Genomic DNA, 21,702 nt, shown 5'->3' with positions numbered 1-21,702 from the left:
ACGCTCCGCCCCCTGTACAACATAAGACCCCCCCTGTTCCCTGCCCCCCCACACAACATAATCCCCTCCCCTTGTTCCCTGCCCGCACAATGTAAAATACAATGAAGCCCCCTCACCTGCTTGTCTTTCTGCAGGGAGGAGGCGAGCAGGCAGATCCCTGGTGATCTATATTGATTAGTAAGGTCTGCAGACCTTACTAATCACTTTGTTTTTGACCCCAAGCTCAGTGAAGAGCTCTGGCCGAATGGGAGGGAGACAGACCAGCAGGAGCAGCTGCTCCCACGAGACAGGTACGCGGTCTGCGACCGCAAGTCTGACAGGAATTTCCACTCGCCTGCACTGCATTTCCACTTGCCAAATGAGAGCAGGGGAGTGGAAATTTTGAGCCCTGCTCTAGAGCGGGGGTTACCAAACTCCAGCTGTGGTGAAACTACAAATCCCGTGATGCATCTCTCCGGGAGTCATGTCTGTGGCTATCTTTTCAATGCCTCATGTGATTTGTAGTTCCACCACAGCTGGAGGGCCGGAGTTGGCTACCCCTGCAAGGGTTTCAAACTCAATTCACTCGGCGGGGGATGTTTACTTGCCAAATTTCATACGTCAACAATCACGCTCCCTGGATGCATGATTGATGTGTCCAGGGATAGATTGCTAACCACATGATTACACCTGGTGTGCAGGAGTTTACATGCAGCAGCTGTCACCTGATTAACTTGAACAGGTGACAGTTGTCACTTGGTAGGCCTGGTTCACACCTAGGCGATTAAGCTGTTTTTGCATGTTTGTAGAGCTTTTATTTTTTGAAAACCGTGCATTTTTTAATGCATAGAGCAGTCTATGGGATCAAAACCACGTGGCATCTGCCTGAAAATAGCGCCTGCATCTTTGTGGGCAACATGTGATTTCACCCGTGTGAGGCAACGCGAGGTGTGAACAGCCTCCATTGACTTTAACCACTTCAAGTCAGCAGTGTTAACCACCTTACGTCCATGGCCGTTTGTGAACGGCCAGATGGACGTCTGCTCAGAGCGGGAGGGCGTCTAAAGACGTCCTGCCCCTCCCCCCTCTCGTGTGCGCGCTGAGCGCCGCACACAAGAGGGAAAACAGTCAGCATGTAAACAGCCAGCGATGGCTGTTTACATAGAAGCGGTCAGGCGTCTCTAGAGACGCCCGATCTAAAAAAAATTACAGCATTAAAATAAAGCTTAAAAAAAATAAAGCTAAAAAAAATAAAACATTTTTTTTAAAGTCCCCCGCCCCCCAGATACACACGCAAACATGCGTCGGGTGCTCCTATGTACGAAACCGACGATTGCGCCCATTATGCAGCACATGTTACATATCGCCGCAAACGTCGCAGTGAGAACAATAATTCTAGGGCCATCAATCACTGATGACACTAAACTGATGAGCGGTAAAAACGTTTAAAGCGTCGCCTATGGCCAATTTTGGCTGCGGTCGTTTTCTGCGATTTTGCGGGCACGCGCAATTTTAAAGGTTGACATGTTTAGTGTCTATTTACCCGACGTGACCCCGACTTTTATATTTTACCAAAAAATTGGGGTGAAAAAAAAATGTTTCATAACATTTTATAGGGAAACATGTTTTTTTCAAAATTTAGGGTACTTTTTTTGTTATATAGTAAAAAATAAAAACCCCAGTGGTGAATAAAAGCCACCAAAAGAAAGCTCTATCTGTCCCCAAAAAAATGGTATGAAAATCGTTTCAGTAAAGCGTTGCATGACGGAATAAACATCAGTCAAAGTACCGCAGCGCTGAATACTGAAAAATGGCCTGGCCAGGAAGGGGGTGAAACACTATGGCCTTCAAGTGGTTAAACACCCTTCCCATCCAGGCCATTTCAGTGTTCAGCGCTGCAGTACTTTTTTTCCCGTCATGCAACGCTGCACTGAAAATTTTATACTATTTTTTGGGGACAGATAGAGCTTTCTTTTGGTGGTATTTAATCACCACGGGGGGTTTTATGCTTTACTATGTTAAGGGAAAAGTACCGATTTTCTTTTTAAAGTTTCCCCTATATTAAAATGATAAAACACCCAATTTTTTGGTAAAATATAAAAGACGGGGTCACGTCGGGTAAAAAGACACCAAACATGTCAACCTTTAAAATTGTGCGCGCGAAACCTTAAAAAAACTACAATACCCAAAATTGGCCATAGGCGACGCTTTAAAAGCTTTTACCGCTCATCAGTTTAGTGTTATCAGTGATTGATGGCCCTAAACTTATTGCTCACTCCAGCGTTCGCGACGTTATGTAACATGTGTAGCGCAATTGTCATTTTCGCATGCTGGCGCCACGAACGCATATTTACGTTTATATGTGGGGGGGGTTATTTTTTACTCTGTTTTTTTTTTTTACACTTATTGTTATTGCTATTACATAGGGGGATAACAATCCCCCTATATAATAGCAAAGGCACACTGACAGGTCCTCTTTATGGAGACATTAGGGATCTCCAAGACCCCTGTCACCTGGGGACCCCAAAAGAAGCTGATGAAAGCACAGATTTGCTTCATCAGCTTCACGCAGCCAGCACATTCGCAATTGGTAGTCTATAGAGCCGCCGATCGTGTGTATGTGAAACAGCCGGTTACGGCTCTTTACATTGAACAGGCTTTTTCTGCCCATGCGCGAGCAGAAAAAAAATGCCGTCTGGATGCGAGTCCGCCGTCAACGGCAACAGATTAGGGATTCCTGCTGCAGGAAAAACACAAATTCCTGATGCAGTAATCTGTAAACGCACCTACATTTACAGGTGTGAATGGGGCCCAATACACAGAAATACAACACATTTATAGCACAAACACTGGGGAGTTAGGGGACTGTGTTATGCCTACCATTTCAGCATCTTCTGCATGTTTCTGAGCATCTGCCTTCTCCCTAGAGACAACCACATTGATTATAGTACCAGAAATAACACACATGAATACACAAACTGGCTGAAAAGAAATACAGAAGCACTGCCAAGTTGGTTTCTTTTGTAATAAGCAGATGGCACAGAGCTCCGGTTCCAGATTAACATCAACTGATTTTACAAACTTTGGTAAGCTGGAGCAGACGTTTGACTCAACACCATGTTAAAAGCTGTTCGTGTCATGTGACCTTAGAACAGTGGCTTCAAATCACATGACTCAACTACCACAGAATCAGATTATATCATGTAGGTACGTTTTTAGACTTTGCTAAATTCAATCTGCTTGAAGCTATTGGAGGGTGAGTGCCAAGTGTGGACAAGAAGAAAAGAAAAAAAAAGGGGGGGGGATTCTGGTTTGGGAAAAACAGAATGTTTTTTTTTATAGGTCAACCAATCTTAGTTACCAGTGAAGTCTAGCTTCTTTCATCTCTTAGAGAAGTTCTTGCAGGTGTATTAGGCTACAGAGGGGCTTAATGGCCCCCAAAGGGAGACATGCACTTCTCAGATCTGACCCCATTCAGGAATTTTAACAGGATGCCAACATAGAGATGTTTTCACCCATAGTGCCCACCATAGAAACAAAAGCAGGGACAAGCGTTCATTGGCTGTCCAAGAGGGGATTCTCCCCTTATTTCCTGGTACAGCAAGTGAAGGCAAATCCACCCATTGTAAGACAGCAAAAACACACCCTTCCCTACTATCCCAAATTGTGGCTGTACATATACTTTGATGCTCATCTCCGGACACAAACTCGTGCTACCACCACAGGTAAATATAAAGCAGATGCCTGGACAGATTTTAAAGCCCAGGTCCAAGTTTTTTTTTACTAATTTAATGGTGTGGAGAATGGTTAGGACTGCAAGGTTTATAGCACGTGTTCCCACTGGGACTTCCTGTTCCACCCGATCACCGGTCAGGAAGTGAGATCGGACCCGATTCAATAAGCGGATACAATACAAATACAAGTGTTGAATGATCTGACATAGAAGTACAATTCGGAAAGCATTTTTCCATATGCCCATGTTGGTTTCACCCATGTCATTAAAGCGCAGCGCTTTTGCATACTCACTGTTTGGATTTTGCCTTTGCGTCGTTCTGCTTCTGCTTCCTTTCCTCGTTCTTCTTTGCAAAATAATCCTCCCTACAGAATAGATTACATGAATTGCAGCTAAACTTACAAAACAAAAATTAACCCATCACCCAATACTCCTATTCATACCACTATATCAGAAAGACGTGTGTAACCAGACTACATACATTTCAGAAACTTACTTAGATAATATGATCATATCAGAGTCTTTGAATTTAAGGTCCTTGTTCTCCAAGAATTTCTTGGCAGCATCATCAGTCTCAAATACAATAAAGATTGAACCCTATTGATGGGAAATGAGACCCAGATAAATATATAAAATGCATAAAGTTTTTAGCTGCGTTTTGAAAAGGAAAAAAAAAAAAAACGAACACCCGTACCTTGAATGTCTTTTCAAGTGTTCGCCTCATCTGGATGTTCTCAATGGGACCCTTGCCTTCCAACCAATTCTTTATATCATCCAGGGATGTGTCTAGCTGAAAGCCTTTCTGTGAAAGTAAAACATTTCCTTATTAGCAATGCTTCATAGCTGCTGTACATCTTGGACTCTTACTGGGCAGCGGCAGGTAACCAGATTACAATGGTTTGGAACCACAAATCTTACCAAGCCTTGCTAGCCAAAGAGGACATGCAAAGACTAGGTTTCACTAGTTTTACAGCACGTTCCTACGTTCTGTAAAACGCTCAACATGTGAAAACCAATGATTGCCTATGGGCATGGTTCCCACCTGGGCATTTTACAGCACGTAGGAACACGCTGCAAAACACCCTACGCCCAAAGAAGTACACGAGCTTCTTTGGTGCATATTTGCCGCGTGTATCCATTGGGATGCAGCCAGGTAGCCCTCGGAAACGCGCTTTTTTTAATGCAAATCACGGTAACACCGCGCGGCACGAAACGCGCATATTCCGTACGCCTTGGTGTGAACCCAGCCTAACAAAATTTGAAACATGTAAGACTCATCACCCCCCACAGTCCCTCCTAGCACAAACCTACTGGAGGAATATAGTTGAAGCAGAACTCCAGGGAAATTAGTAACCCTTGCAGTGGGGCTACCCTCTCACTGCAAGAGTTAAGTGCTTGTTTTGTAAAGTAAAGCAGTACTGAGCATTATAAGCAGTAATGGGAGTCGTGTCCCTCAATGGAAAATTATTTTTACCAGGAATACAAAAATCCTACTCATTGTCCATTGAAAGACACGAGAACTATGGGGTCAGTGTTTTTCCTTATAGTTCCCTTAAGGGTCACGGGAGGACATATACTAACCTCCTCCCGTGACCCAAAGCTCAGTATGTAGCGAGCTACAGCTCGCGGTATAAGGAGACCGCCGCAGCCGGATCTTGACAATACGGACGAGAGCAACACAACAGCGTGAATGACAGCGGGCTCTGCCTATCTAGAGACCGAGCCAGCGGTACCCGCCCCCTCCCCGTCCGTGTCTCCACTCAGCGCGGGAGGATCGGGGAGGGGGGGGAATCCCTGCAGGGAGCCATGACTGACAGTCACCGCTCTCTGCAGGGAGATCGAGACGTGAGCGGGCGACGGTATGTGTTCGCTCACTTCCCGATCAATTGAGCCGACGTGTGACAGTTTCATTGTCACACGTTGGCTTGAACTATGAGGATGAGCGATTTTCACTCACCTTATAGTTCTCCTTTAACCTTCGGGATGTCCAACTGAGGGGTGGACAACAAAGCACCAACCACCTGAAGGACCTTACACCCAAAACTGCCATCAGATGATGCAAAAAGATTTGTCTGGTAGAACTTTGAGAACATTTGCCAGTGTCTACATAGACACAAGTCAATCAAGTTTACCCCATAGACATAATGTGCAACCTGTAGGCAGCAGTATAACCCAAACATTATAGACAGTCTATCAACAAGAAGCAAAGTTTGACTCAAGATGCAGCTTCTGGGATACCAAAATACCAATGGTCAGCAGAACTACATCTGAGAGGGTTAGTGCCAATATGCAGGTTTATACTTTCCTCCACTTGGCATTTTACAGTGTATGGTTTACAAATCTACATGCAAAGTGGAAAAGATACATTCATTTGTACTGTTTGCAATGACATAGAAAGGTGCACTTTGTTTTGCTTTTACTTTGAGATTATGGCTCTTGCCTACTTACAATATAGACTGATCTATTCTTGATGGAATTTTTGTACTCTTCTGTGACCTCTGGCAAAGGTTTGCTGGGGGATCTTCTAATTTTACATTTTTCTTCATCGATTTCCAGTAGGCTTGTGTTGGATTTTTTAAGTGCTGCCAAAATGATTCCAAAGTCTTTGGTCAATTTGTTTAACCTAAAAAGATATTTAAAAATAAAAACTAAATGAGTCATCGCAAACTACAAACTCACACCAACAGAGACAGCACTAGATAATATTTACCTGTTGAACTTTATCATGGTTTCCAGGGGAACCCAGCCATCATCAAGGGTGATCTGTTCCTTTAAGAATTTGTCTCGTGGAAGGTTATGGTCACCAAAGTAGTACTGTGAATAGATACAGAAATAGTGTTCAGATACAAGTATATGAAGATAATCAAAACTTTACACCCCACCCCAGGGATCTCAAGTCTCCCTGATGTTCAGGGAGTCTCCCTCTTTTGGACAGCAGCTCCCTGATGTCTGCGAGAGAGGCATTTTCTCCCTGAAATGTTTATTCTGAGTAAACCTTTCCGGTAAGATATCACTGGGTAAAGTTTCAGAGTGAGGCTTGCCTCCTGGAAGGTCATGTGATCTCTAGAGTAGCTTCAGAACGAGGCTTGGCTCTCAGAAGGAAGAAGCTACTTGCTGCACAGAGAGGGCGGACATAGACTACAATTAAGGGCAGGTACAGGCACTGAGATCTACTGCTGCAGGGTTGAGAGCGTGCTGTTAACCCTTTGTGGATAATATATTATCAATTATATGTCCTGGTTGTCTAGTTATAGAGAACATTTATTTCATTTGCTGCCCATAGCAACTAGTCAACTGTGTATCAGGGACTTTACTCCTCAGCATTTTTTTAAAAAGGTCTCGGGCTGTCTAATAAATTGTGACCTTTACACTGACAGATACGTGAACATCAATTTACAAATCTGATGTATATAGAAATAAATATATATTGTATTATTGGTATAGTGTGTGTGTGTTATTTCTTTTATATTCTGACAACGGCCGCTGTAAAAAAAACCCCAAAAAACAGAAAGGGCACCTCCCTGAAATAAGGTTTTGCAGGTTGGGATGTCTGCCACCCCAGCAGGATATTCTCACTTGTGTTCAGTTCCAGGACCTGAAGGAAATACCCCTAACTTCTGAGTACAGAAGAGGGCTCAACTCACCCATGCGACAGGGCCAACCAGCTCTGTGTGAGACCCAACCCCAGCAACCCCCATTGGTATAACGAAGCAGCTGGGGGGGGGACAAAAAAAGTATATAGGTCTATGGAGGTTTGTGTTCAAACGCACGAAGGAATACGACATCATAAATATCAAATCATCACTTTAGTAAGCGTAATGCTCCATGCTCATTTGTGCAGTTATAGGTTGTCCATTGATTTGAATAGGTTACTTCATGCGTGACAAATGCAGGAAAGTAGCCAATATAGGAAATTCTGCTACAGATGCCACGTGTTTTTTCCCCACATGTGTTAATGAGGGCAAACAAAAAAAAACAAAAAAAAAACAAAAAAAAAAAAACACATTTGCCCAGCTGCATTTGGGGTGTGAACTATTAATGGCACCTCAAGTGTGTTGCATGTTTTTGACGTGTTCTGTGACCATGCAAAGTGTGCACCCCCCCCAGTTTGGCACACGTTCACGGAACACCTAGGTGTGAACAGGGGATTTTGGCTCTGTTCACACCTAGACGTAGGGCGCACGCTTGTTCTCCGCGTGTCCCCATTGATTTCAGTGGGTTCCTATATGTGTGACAAATAGTAGAAAATTGTACATGTAGCAAAACCTGCAATATGCATTCTGCCATGGAGGAACATGCATACTCCTAGCTGTGTTTGGGGTGCCATTAACTAGCATTTATGCAAATCCTAGGTGTGAACCGAGCCTTTTGATTTCAGGATGCAGGAGATTTCTTGTTCCCCCGCCCCATCAAAAAGGCAAGTCTGTACATAGACCTTGGGTGCAGACACCCATTGTTGCATTGTCCCAGGCTGCACATCACTTGGCAGGGTGACCCTAAAAAATGTAGCCCCCTCCCCCACGTTACATAAATGACCGTGCCCTCAGCGGACAGTCACCACACCAGTGACCCGCACAGTGCAGTCCAGTGCACTGAAACCACAAATACTCTCCTCTAAAAAAAAAACTATTTACTAAAGTTTTTACTTTGAGGCTACAACTGCATTATAAGTTTCTTTTTCCTCCATTACCCGACATGTAGCTTACCTCGATCTGCTGGCTGATTTTTGTGTCCAGGTCTGACACTTGTTCTTTATCACCATTCTCTGCCATTTCAAAGCCTAAAAACATGAAATAAACAGATCTGTATAAACCATCCAGCACTACAATACTGCCAAGTAAACAGACACAAATGCACAGGCTTGAGGTTTGTATAGTCCAGCCATCAGCTCCCTGGCAGTTGTTATAAGAGGCGGAATCACTCATTGTGATGACCAAGGAAAAAGTACAAACAATGTCACGTCATGCAGATTAATATCCGTATAATAGGCCACAAAAATACCACGAAACAAGCGTTCAGATTGGCACAAAGCGCTCCAGTCATCTTGATCAGGGGTGTGGAAATTTTAAAAAAAAACTACTTGTCCAAGGGCTAAAGTGGGGGCCAAATCTACTTATACTTCATGACAATCTACTTGTCCCAATAAAAAAATAGTTTTAATCAAAACTAGGGATGCATCAATACCGGTTTTGCAGTATCGAGTACAAGTACCGATTTTTTGCTTTCGGATCTCGCAGACACCGAATACTAATACCGGTGCTTCCGCTGGCATGGAGCAGGCTTCCCTGGTAATCGGGAAGCTGGGCAGCGGGAAATGACACCCCGCCCAGGTTCCTGATTGCCACGGAAGCCGGCTCCATGTTGTTTGACCTGCTTGATTGTGATTGGCCGGGAAACCTGCTTCCCGGTCAATCAGGAAGCCGGGTGGCGAGTAATGACCTGATTGACCGGGAAACTGGCTCGATGGGGATTGGCTGGAAAGTCGGCTTCCTGGCCAATCAGAAAACCAAGAGGCGGGTCATTACTTGCCACACGGCTTCCTGTTCCCCTACGGCACTGCCAGTCAGAGGAAATTTTCATCTGGCCGTAAGTTCCAATATCGGGGAAGGTATCGGAGCATTTGGGTGAGTACGAGTACTCGCCCAAATACTCGGTATCGGCACTGATACTAGTATCGGTGTACCCCTAATCAAAATATATTTGACTGTGCTAAATAGCGCTTCTCACTTGTCAGCGCAGTCATCTGACCACGTGCTTGCAATTTGCGAGCGAAACTCTAAATGCATAGGGGAGGACTGTGCTGGACAGCAGTACGGTGGACAGATAGTACACCCATACTGGCAGAGGGGAGGGATTGTTCGCCAAAAGGCAAGTATAGCCAGGGGGGTGGCGGTTTGGGAGAGACGGAGCCAGATTTAATCGGGTAATTTTATATTTTTTTCCATATTACCTGGGTAAATTAACTTATGTTCTTCCTATCGCATAGGGGATTAAAATTCCTTATGTGATAGTTTGGAGGTGACAGGTTCTCTTTATGGAACCTGCCCTCCAACACAGAACAGCTGTTCCGTGTAGTTCCTAACAGCCGAGACAGGTGGCGCTGTGATTACAGCGCCACGGTCTCAGAGAACACACAGAGAGCCCATAGAGCAGATGTTCTTCGTTAGCTCTACAGGCTCTATGGCTGAGCCGTTGTGCCGTAGTTTTCGGGGTCACCCAGGAGAGCGTGTGACCCCGAAAACTACGGCGGGGTGTGCGGGCAGAAACGATCACCGCTGCTCAAATTAATACAAGTGGTCTGATCAGACCACTTGCAGTACACGAGCGGCGGCTCCACAATGTACATTCAGGTCTACTTGTCCGGAACCGGGCTAAATGTACATAAAAACTACTCGCCTGGCGCCCGAAACTGCATGTGCCGGGCGATAGGAATTCTACACCCCTGTTGATAATAGTGAAGTGACAGACGGATTTTATCTATTATACCAACAGCAGAAGATAAATTGTGATTTACTGTTCGTTGTATTAAAATGATCCCCGGGAATATTTGTTTTTTCATAGAGCAGATAAGAGTGGAAACCAAGATCCCTTTCACACAGGTGGTCAATTCCGGTCAGTAGGAGATTTGTACATGGATCCCCCGCTGATCAGAGTCGTATGGAATGAACGTCACGGTTGTGACATGTGTCCGTCCCATTTTTATACTCCATTGAGCTGAACTTACCAAACCCAGTTTAGGTCTATGCGGAGTCAGATGTATGTGGGCATGCGTTTACATCAGATTACACCCCAATCTGTCACAATCAAGTAGGGCTTGCAGCTAACGATTCTTTTCATAATAGATTAGTCTCCCGATTATTTTTTTCAGGGAATCGATTGGCTGCATTAAACAAAATCTCTCTATAATGAGAATAGTTGTCAACTATTCCCATAATCAATTAGTTGTTGCAGCCCTACAATCAAGTTTGCCAAATCATAACTTTGTTCCATTTGGTTTTCCAGACCTGGACAGAGTCAGGGGGTAATCAGATGACAGCGTGTCCAGCTGCCTATAGACTAACACTGGGCTTCCGATCAGATCCGCCTAAAATCAAACAGCTCCTGATCAGACCGCTGGTATGAAAGGGGCCTTAGTTGGGCGTTTCTTTTGCAAAGCTTTATATTTAAGTAGAATACAAAGTCTGTAAAGCTCCAATGCTGGCCGGCAGGCATGCTACTGGCCATTCAAACATACAGCAGTGACCTGCAATTGTTTTGAGTCCTATTCACAGCGTGGGTGTAATGGGCAGTGCGCTGCAATAAAATGCAAACATGCTGCATCTCATCACAGCATGCCGTAGTGTGGAGACCTGAATGGAGTGTACACAATTCACATAGGAAAAAAATGTAAACAGTGACAGATCCGGCAGTGTGATAATGCACATTAGTGGCGCCGTCACAGCGCACTAGCTCATCCGCTAAGACTCAGCGTTTTACCAGATGGGCTAATGCGACTCTTATTTGACTTGTCCCTATAGCCCTAGTTTCATTTGAAGCTTCCCTAAACATTGCAGTCAATCATTTTAAGCCCGCAATCACCCCTACCAAGTCTAATCTGGAATTCCTGCTGCAGTAACTTGTGATCTCCTGCAGGAGGAATTCCTAATCGGCTGTTTACAAGAGGCCGCTGTCACCCGTTCAAGTTAACGTTCGGTTGACAGAAGCCGCATATGAAAGTGGCAGAACGCTGGCAAACTGCATGTGTTCATATGTGATACAATTACATGGTTAGGAAGAGATCGCTATCCCTGGGCACAGCGATCAAAGAGTCCAGAGAGTGTTTCCTAAACACATGTAATCGAATCACATGGGATTACATGCAGTGTGCCAGTGTTCTGCCGCTTTCAAATGCAGCGGCTGTCACCAGATTTACTTGAATGGGTGGCACCTGCTGCTTAAAAACTGCTACTTTTAGGGATTCCTGCTGCAAGAGATTGCAAGTTCCTGCTGTAAGAATCCCTAAATCACACCTACTTGAGAGGCTCAGGATGGAGAGTGCAGAGTATTGATAAATATGTTGATTTACTCTATTCTGTGAAGAGCAAACAGAGTGATCAATACTGATAACTTGGTGTTTGTAAACAACCAAGGACATAGTGATTACTATGTCCCCAGTTATGAATGAACAGGAAGTACTCATCACTTCCTGTAGATTTATGAATGGGGACATACTATCTGCTCACTTCATAAATGAAGAGGAAGCAGCTCAGCACAGAGACCTTCCTGTCCATTCATGACTGGGTTGAGGGGAAGTGAATGAACAGGAATCCTATGTACTGAGTGCCTCCAGAAAAAGAGAGATTGAGGACTGTGTCCTTAATCTTTTTTTCAAAAGGGAAATATCAGGGGTCTGTTTAGATGCCCGATATGTCCCCAAAGCCCACCCAACAGTAAAGTAAAAAAAAAAAAAAAAGAAGAAAAGGTCAAAAATAGTACATTAAATGTGAAAGATAAAAATTAGTAATTTTTTGGTTTTGGGCCTGGCAAATTTTGCTGCGGGAGGTGCATTGCCATTCATTTCAATGGCACCCCAAACCTGTCCGCAGTGCAATGAAACCCGCAGTACTGCAAAATCATGCATTCCAGTGCAGTGCAATAGCAAAAAAAAAATGTGCATGTCATTTGTTTCTTTAGTAAACCTTCTTTGCAAAAATCCATTTATGCATTTTATTTTAAATAAAGACAGCATTTAATTTTTTTTAATCTGATTATATCTACACACAAAAAAAACACAATCGGCCAAATAATCGATTATGAAAATGAGTTAGCTGCAGCCCTAACATGCACATTTTATTTGTGCTATATATTTTTTATTGGGAAGGGTGGAGTGGAATATTCCTTTCTATAACACAGATGTGATCTGGACCTCGCTGCTTTGCCGGGAGTTTAGCTTTAGGTTTGTTCCATTTCATTATCAGAGCAGCAAGAAGCACAGCCAGACGAGCGGTCCCAGCCGTGTACGGACATCCCTATACTGCCCGGAGCGGAGGTTTCCTCTGGTAAGGCCGCTCTTTACATAGGGAAACGTGTCAGGCTGAACAGCAGCCACGCCGACCGATCTCAGGCACACATAGAGCCCGGACAGACCACGTGGGGGGACAGGGAGGTCCGGAACAACCCAGACTCGGGCCACAGGTCTAACAAGTCTCCGTGCGGGTGTAGGGTGAGCGCTGTAGTATACTTCCCCCTCCCCGGGCAGAGATCACGCCGACCCTGTGCCTCCTATACACACATCGGCCTCACCTTAACACGCCGCTTCTCCGCCCGATCACAACTCGGCCCCGTCTGCTGAATGACGCGCTAATTTAAAGGCAGTGCCGACTCAGTACCGCCCCCTCCCGGCATGCTACATCCGCGCATGCGCACATTGTGTGACGGAAGAGGCATGACGTGCCCATGTGTTGGTTGTCACCGTGTGTATCCGGGAGGTGTGAGCTGGTGCACTGACCACACTGTTATATTCAAGGTTTAACACTGCGACCGAATGCATAAATCATTTCCACGGCGGATCTCATCACTTTCTATCGATTTTGTAGAATTGAGAAAGAAGAACGCCACTGAGCCGCCATTCTCAACCTATAGAGGGTGCTACAGGTCCCCTGAGGCGGGTCTAGACAGTTTGTGAGGCCCTAGGGTGAAACTCAAACGTGAGGCCTCCGACCTACACCCATAATGAAAGAAAATGCAAACAATAATTAAAAATGAACTGTATACATTGCACAGTTTAAGGCAAGTGTTTTTATTCCCAGCAGCCAGGAATTTACAGCTCCTAGAGCTAGAATTTTATTTCTGTCTCTTATCTAATTTTACAAATAACTATACACAAATCCCTGACCCTAAGGAAGTAATACACAGAATGCAGAGGTCACAAGTGCGTAACACACAGAGTGCAGATTGCAGAGGTAAGCAATAAGTAACGCACAGAGCGCAGAGGTTTGAAGGAACGCACAGAGGCCAGAAGTAGGGAATGCACACAGTGCAGAAGAAACGCAGATTGCAGAGGTCAGCAATAAGTAACGCACAGAGCGCAGAGGTTTGAAGGAACGCAAGGGGCCAGAAGTAGGGAATGCACACAGTGCAGAAGAAACGCACAGAGGTCAGAATTAAGGAACGCACACAGCGCAGAGGTCAGAATTAGGGAATGCACAGAGTGCAAATTAGGGAACGCGAAGAGGTCAGAATAAGGGAACGCACAGAGCGCAGAGGTCAGAATTAGGGAACTACAGAGGTCAGAATTAGGGAACGTACAGAGGTCAGAATTAGGGAACGTACAGAGCGCAGAGGTCAGAAATTAGGGAACGCACAGAGCCTAGAATGAACGCACAGATCTCAGAAGGAACGTACAGAGCGCTGAAGGAACGAACGCGCAGAGGTAAGAAGGAATGCACCGAGTGCAGAGGTCAGAAGTAAGGAACGCACAAAGTGCAGAGGTCAGAATTAAGAAACACATAGAGCGCAGAATTAAGGAATGCACAAAGCGCAGAGGTCAGAAACAATGAACACACAGAGGTCACAATTAAGGAATGCACAGAGGTCAGAAGTAAGGAACGCACAGAGGTCAGAAGTAAGGAACGCACAGAGTGCAGAAGTCAGAATTAGGAACGCACAGAGCGCAGAAGGAACGCAGAGATCAGAATTATGGAATGCACAGTATGGGGCTCACGAATATTGGGCAGCTGGATTTTGTACATAGAAAATCTTTAGCAGCCGTAGACAATAACATGATTTATGTATTTGAAAGAAAGAATATGTTTGTTTTTTCAGCATGCACTCTATGTTAACACAGGGGTGCTTCACTAACCTGAGCTCCTGGTCCAGTGTGACACTCCACCAGACTTTCTTCACCCTCCGGTATTAGTTCCTCCATGCCCTCCAATTCTGCGGGGGCCTCTACCTGTCCACGCCATCCCCCGGCGTGCTCTCTCTTCAGAGAAAGAAGAAGCAAGTGGCGGAATGCCAGGACTCCTCGTAGTTCCGCCTGCAGGAGGCCGCCGGTCCTCGGGTCAGTCCATCCCTGGGCATTGGAAGGGAGCAGCAAGTTCCTCGGGAAGGAGAATGGAGCGCCGGCAGCCTTCGCGCACCCCCCTTTCCCCCCTCCCCTTCCTAGATCTGCCTGCTGTCGGGTGTGGTGATGCTGCACAGGCGAGCTAGGCAGCCGCGAGGCCCTCGTGAGCGCGAGGCCTTTGGCGACCACCTAACTCTCCTAATTAGAGAGCCGCCTTTGCCCTGAGACGTGGCTGATTGACCTCCTACCTGATGGTGGAGCCTGGAAATGATGTGTCCCATAATACTTGGCAGAGCCAGCAACATGACACCAATTAGGGTTATAGCTATCGGTCAGGGTGGTATTGTGACCACAAATATAAGAGGAACATTCTGCCCACCAATGTAAGGGGCATTCTTCCCTCTGACCACCAATGTAAGGAACATTCTTGCCTCTGACCACCAATGTAAGGACCATTCTTCCCTCTGACCACCAATGTAAGGACCATTCTTCCCTCCTTCTGCCCACCAATGTAAGGTGTATACTTCCCTCTGACCACCAATGTAAGGAGTATCCTTCCCTCCTTCTGCCCACCAATGTAAGGGGTATACTTCCCTCTAACCACCAATGTAAGGAGCATTCTTCCCTCTGACCACCAATGTAAGGAGCATTCTTCCCTCTGGCCACCAATGTAAGGAGTATTCTTCCTTTTGACCACCAATGTAAGGTGTATTCTTCCCTCTGACCACCATTGTAAGGAGCATTCTTCCCTCTGACCACCAATATAAGGAGTATTCTTCCCTCTGACCAGCAATGTAAGGAGTATTCTTCCCTCTGCCCACCAAAGTAAGGAGTATTCTTCCCTCTGCCCACCAAAGTAAGGAGTATTCTTCCCTCTGCCCACCAAAGTAAGGAGTATTCTTCCCTCTGCCCACCAAAGTAAGGAGTATTCTTCCCTCTGCCCACCAAAGTAAGGAGTATTCTTCCCTCTGCCCACCAAAGTAAGGAGTATTCTTCCCTCTGCCCACCAAAGTAAGGAGTATTCTTCCCTCTGCCCACCAAAGTAAGGAGTATTCTTCCCTCTGCCCACCAAAGTAAGGAGTATTCTTCCCTCTGACCACCAATGTAAGGAGCATTCTTCCCCCTGCCCACCAATGTAAGGAGCATTCTTTCCTCTGCCCACCAATGTAAGGAGTATTCTTCCCCCTGCCCACCAATGTAAGGAGTATTCTTCCCCCTGACCACCAATGTAAGGAGTATTCTTCCCTCTGCCCACCATTGTAAGGAGTATTCTTCCCTCTGACCACCAATGTAAGGGACATTCTTCCCTTTGACCACCAATGTAAGGAGTATTCTTCCCTCTGCCCACCAAAGTAAGGAGTATTCTTCCCTCTGACCAGCAATGTAAGGAGTATTCTTCCCTCTGACCACCAATGTAAGGAGCATTCTTCCCTCTGGCCACCAATGTAAGGGGTATTCTTCCCTCTGCCCACCAATGTAAGGGGTATTCTTCCGTCCCTCTGCCCACTAATGTAAGAAGTATTCCTCCCTCTGACCACCAATGTAAGGAGTATTCTTCCCTCTGACCACCAATGTAAGGGATATACCTCACTAGGGACATTCCGGTACATGGATAGAAGGAAGAATAAATGGACTACAAATGTGGTGATGTCACTGCACTTGTACCTTATACAGAACTACAAGTTCCTCTGCTGCAGTGCTGATGGGACTTCATTCACAGGGGCGGTCAAAGGATCTGTGAATGGATGATGTAGCGGTGTGGGTGGAGCCACACAGTGCTGCGCAAAAATAAAAAAATGTACGCCAGCCCGCGATCCAGGTGTCTTGGCGCGGCTGTGCGGCTTTCACATTTTCTGCAGAAGACGTGTATCCAAACCTCTGCTTTTATCCTTAGCGGTTAGACAGGATTTTTTGCATGCTGGCTGGTGAGTGTGCTGGGAAACGTTTTGCTGTTGTACATATTTTATTTTACACCCTAAATGTAAGTTTGTAAAATGACACATGGTGAGAAAGATAAACGTAGACTTCACTCTCCATTTTCCTATGGGACTCTCAGAGCCTAATCACTATCTAAATGAGGACTGAGAAACAAAACACAGGGCAGGAAGAGATTGAGACAATGTGTATACTGAGCAGATAAATATCATTACAGGGCATATCCTCATAGGGCTGTGATAGGGGGAGACAGTGTCTGAATATGTAGATGAGACCTGAATTCACTTGATGCCATGACCATATTTTCCTCATTGGAATCATTACTACGATTAGCTCCCACAATGGACGTTTCTTTGTCTTTTTGGCCCTAACCTGGCTGAGAATATAGTGACAATGTGTAAATATCTGTATAGGAGATGGAAACAAGTGAATGGCTGATCAATAATGAGGAGAAAGCCTCCTCTTTCCCTCTGTAGGCAGCTGCCTACTGTGCCTAATGGTATATCCTGGGCCTTGCCTTCTGGTTGTTCTAGATCAGTGGTTCTCAACCTGTGTAACCTCAGGACCCACATGTGTCCTCGATCATTAGGTCGCGACCCAAGTCACACTACAATGGAACGCACGGCAGTGTGTGCTGCTGTGCTGTGATGGAGCACCATCCATATGTGCATTGCTTGTACAGCTCCCAATGCGCGCTCTATAGAGGTGCCGGGAGCCAGAATGTGACGTCACTCCGGTCCAGGCCATGCGAGGGAGCTATAAGCAATGCACGTATGGCTGGAGCTCCCTAGCGGGCATACCCCCAGCCCACCTCACCTCAAGTCAATACTCGGAGCCAGGCAGCATATTTTGAATGGCTGCTCAGTGTAAGAATGGACAGTGTTGTGCTAGGGGGAGGCTCCACCTAGAAAAGTGGAAGGCATGTGTCACCCCACTGAACACAGGGTCACGACCCACCAATTGAGAACCAAGGTTCTAGATCAGTGGTTCTCAACCTGTAAAACCTCAGGACCCACATTTCTCCTTGGTCATTAAGTCGCGACCCAAACCGCCCTGGAATACACGGCATTGCGGTACTGCATCTTCCAGGGCAAGGGATCAAACTGTGTGTGGGAGGTGTGTTTGGGGGTGCCATTCAAATGAATGGGAACGCAATGCAGCTCCCCCACCAGAATGAACAGTAGGTGCCATTGCGTGGTAGTTTGTGATGACAACACTGACAGACACACACAACCACAGACACAATCACACATACTCACAGATATTCACACTCCCCCCAAAATTTTAGGGGTTCAGTGCGGGCTGCTGTGCTGTGACTGAGCTCCATCCATAGGTGCATTGCTTGTTTAGCTTCCTTGTACTCAAGGAACCAGCTCCCTTCTGCTTCATTGACGGGAACCAGAATGTGATGTCACTCCGGTCACGCAAGGGAGCTGTAAGCAATGCACATATGAATGGAGCTCCCTCGCAGCCATACCCCCGGTCCCACCTCACCTCCAGATGACACTTGGCGCCAGGCATCATATTTTGAATGACTGCTTGGCACAAGAACTGACGCTGCTGCGCTATGGGGGAGGCTGAGGAGCCTCTGACCTAGTGCACTGGAAGGCATGCGGCGACCCACTGAACATGGGGTCGCGACCCACTTTTGGGTCACGACCCACCAGTTTAGAACCAAGGTTCTAGATCATGTAAGCATATTTCACAGAGAATTTGCACATTCTTCTTCCTGCGATGTGTATTTAGACATATTAAGCGCTTGATTCTGGTTTGAAAATTGTGATTCAGCAATACATGTGCCAGTTTTCCAGCATGCCTGCTTTTTTTCAGAAACTGCTCCCAAAAAAAATCATGATTCACCACCAGCCATGACAGTGCAGTAACATATTGATTTCATTGTGTGTACAGCACTCGGCTATGACCCATGATGTTGTTGCATGTTGGAGAGGTACCAGCAGGGTGCGCTGTTCTCCTTAGCATAGTTGTGACTGCTTAGTTAAAGGCATTGTACAGTCCCAGCACATACTCTCCTGTTATGACATCAGCATTGTAATAGGAATACATACTAGAATTGTCTTTGATAATACAATCATAGCGTACTTGAAAAAAAATCCCTTTGATGTAGTGAGTGCTGCCTTCCATCTGCCCATCACTTCCATCCACTTCCTGGATTCCCAGAGTGCTTTGCATCTCTTTCCCTGCTGCTTGATGTGAAGCATTCTTTATTTCTCAAGACTTCACAGCCCATCATGCATTGCTTTCAGCAAGCAATGATAATGTTACATTGTTCAGATGCTGAGTTGTAGCTCAGATGGCAGGCTCTGTGAAAGTAGTGACACAAGAAACTGCAAATTCACAGGACTGAGTGAAATGGTGTCAGCGCCTTGAGGAAGTACATTCTATGGGCATCTTCATAAAGTCAGCTTACAAACCTCTAGATGAATCTGGTTATTAGGAGTGGGATGGAACTTATGGAAATTCAATATAGAAATACAGATTTATTTGTAGGTTTTGACCACAGAGACCCTTTCAAATAAATCATAGGGCCTGTTATGCTAAACGCCTTTTTGGTCCATTGAAAGTTATTTAGCTTTATAAGTGTCTAGAAGGTTTTATTTGAGGAAAAGAGTTTACATGAGACATATCTCCTTACCAGCACACATTGAACATCTCGCAGTATTTCTATCTGCCGAAATATAACGTCTTCATACTGGAATATAATCCCGGCTGTAGAAGAAACCGGACAGACCGGAAACAGATTCAACATTTTGGTATTCTTGGTCTATGCTAAAGCGTAACTCTGGCAATTGTTTTTTTTTGTCTGACCACTTAGGGCCGGTTCGGTCTCTGAAACGCAGGCCGGCCGGCTTCCTGCGGGAGGGGGCGTGGCGGTGCATTGAAGTTAATGGCACCGCAGCCATGCCCCTCGCCCGCACCCGGACGTGTGTAACATCAGTGCCTGCGTTCCGGTCCAGTGCAATCTGCAAAAACAGTGCGTGCAGCGGGTGATCACACTGCAAGCGGGGGGCGTGGCAGCGGTGCCATTGGCTTTAATGCACCGCCACACCCCCTCTCGCCCCTGAACGCAGGGAGCCGGCCGGCTTGCGTTCTAGAGGCCTAGACGCTCTGGAACAAAGTCTTTGTGGTGTGAACCGGCCCTAATGCAGTCACTGCTGCAGGACTGAGGACTAGGTGAGTATTTGTTCTGTATTTTTGCCCCTAGACCAACACGAGCAGTTAACCCTTACAGTGCAGGGGTAGCTCCACTGCAAGGGTTGATTTTTTAAAATCCTGGAGTTCTTCTTTAAAGTATATGCAAACCCTAAAAAAGTGGCTTTTAGTTCTCCCCAGTTCTGTATGTCAAAAACCACATGCGGACCTTTACCCCCTTTCCATAAAAATCACCCCAGCATATAGCTCTGCATACTGATATAAAATCATCTTACATTCATTAGTTAAACAAACTTGTTTTTCATTTACTTACAAATAGAGTTCATCCACTTCCTGGTCCTCTTGGGCATTAGTGATGTAATGGGAAGGTTACATCAGTAGAGCATTGCTGGGAAATCTCATCTGTAATCTCACGAGATCTCAGGGAAAGGCTTTTTCCTCCCCTGAGATGATGTATATGGCCACATGTCCTAGTCACATGTCCTGGTCACATGTGCCAGAAATCCAAGAAGTAAAGGGAGAGCTAGTAACCTGCCCTTAGTAAAAATGGCCACTCTGGGAAGACTGGTAAAGAAAAGAGATATAAGGTGTGCAAGAAATACAAAGCCGGCAATTATCTAGAAGGATGTGTTTGTAGATTGTTATTACTAAACATTTCTAAAGGGGTGTTTGTTATTTTAAAGATATGAGTAAAGGTCCGCTTATAAGATTATTAAAGTCGAAAGGTTTTTAAGTTATTTGTAAAGCTGATTAAATCACTTACTTTCTTGCAGAATCAGCTGGTCCCCTGAGCACTGGCCCTAATATCCTGTTTTAGGGTGGCTCCTTTCCCTTGCAGGGTCCTGCGGAGCCACCCTTGTGTGTGTACTTGTAAGCTGTTTGAGTCTCCAGTGCCGACACACAGATGCAGCAAGGCAAGACACTCCCCTCCCCCTGCCCTGTTCTCCCCTTCCTCCCTTCTCCAAGCTAGTAAATGGACAGCTGCTGGAGACTGATCAGTCTCCGGCAATCTTGTGAGGAACAGGAAATCCAGGGAAGCTGAGCTTAGGGAGTTGGAGCCATCTGTTCTGATGAACATGACTTAAGTGTTTGGGTAAAAATGAAAAGAAATATTTTGCTGCACAATAGGGGCGTCCCGACGCCGGGTGTCACCTGGTCTGTAGACTGGGTGATACCCTGTCGTGTTGTCATTGTGCGTGACGTCACCTCGCGCATGCGCGATCATCGGATTGATGCCTGCCGGCGACCATCTTGGTGATGGACGCCGGCAGAGAGAGGAGGGGACGTTCACCCGGTGGGATGAGGTATGCCGCCGGGTCCTGTTGTGCACAATGTATATTTGTTTGCTAAGGATCTATTATTGAAAAGAAAGTTTGACAGTTGATATTACATTATATATATTATATAGAATCATTATTACAGGAATGACAGAGTCTGAATATGACAAATCTTTATTTGCATTCATTTTATGTTCCACAAAGAGCTATGTACAAATACTTCAAAATATGTACAAATCGTCATCCAGGAATGAACCAATTCACAGGCGAGAAAGAACTGAACACCAGCTCGTGCTCTGACAATGTTTTTTCATCAAATTCATTAAAAACAACAGACCGGAAATATACATTTCTACAAGTTTCAAAGTTCACATTGTAAAAGCTCAGGGATTTGTATCATTCAGTAGCATTACGGAGAATGTCAGCGGGAGTCTGTACTGGAGAACAGACAAACATATTTGTATGTAGAAATAATAATGAGAATCTTGTGCATTAGAAGGGGGGCAGTCCACCCAAAACTCATCTTTTATTATTATTATTATCATGTCCATGTGATGGGGGGG

The 21,702-nt window shown here is 45.5% G+C and overlaps 1 protein-coding gene across 2 annotated transcripts in view; it reads right to left on the bottom strand.

The window, feature by feature from the left end:
* Positions 1-21,702, bottom strand: part of LOC108785505 (lupus La protein homolog B-like) — a 33,541-nt gene that overhangs the window by 6,924 nt on the left and 4,915 nt on the right. The window contains exons 1-8 of one of the 2 annotated variants that reach the window (XM_018554589.1): positions 12,995-13,107; positions 8,419-8,492; positions 6,423-6,526; positions 6,161-6,335; positions 4,407-4,514; positions 4,209-4,309; positions 4,006-4,077; positions 2,860-2,902 (exon numbers count right to left, since the gene is read on the bottom strand). In XM_018554589.1, the coding sequence (XP_018410091.1) occupies positions 2,860-2,902; positions 4,006-4,077; positions 4,209-4,309; positions 4,407-4,514; positions 6,161-6,335; positions 6,423-6,526; positions 8,419-8,484 (669 nt within the window). In that variant the 5' untranslated portion in view covers positions 8,485-8,492; positions 12,995-13,107. Of the gene's footprint in view, positions 1-2,859; positions 2,903-4,005; positions 4,078-4,208; positions 4,310-4,406; positions 4,515-6,160; positions 6,336-6,422; positions 6,527-8,418; positions 8,493-12,994; positions 13,108-21,702 lie in introns of those variants that run through there. The other variant, XM_018554590.1, reaches the window with a different exon arrangement.

The sequence above is a fragment of the Nanorana parkeri genome, unplaced genomic scaffold (genome assembly GCF_000935625.1).
Source record: "Nanorana parkeri isolate BGI_ZX_2015 unplaced genomic scaffold, ASM93562v1 scaffold165, whole genome shotgun sequence".
Taxonomy (NCBI): Eukaryota; Metazoa; Chordata; class Amphibia; order Anura; family Dicroglossidae; genus Nanorana; species Nanorana parkeri.
Note: the sequence above shows the minus strand (reverse complement) of the source record. Positions and strands in the feature narration are given on the sequence as shown.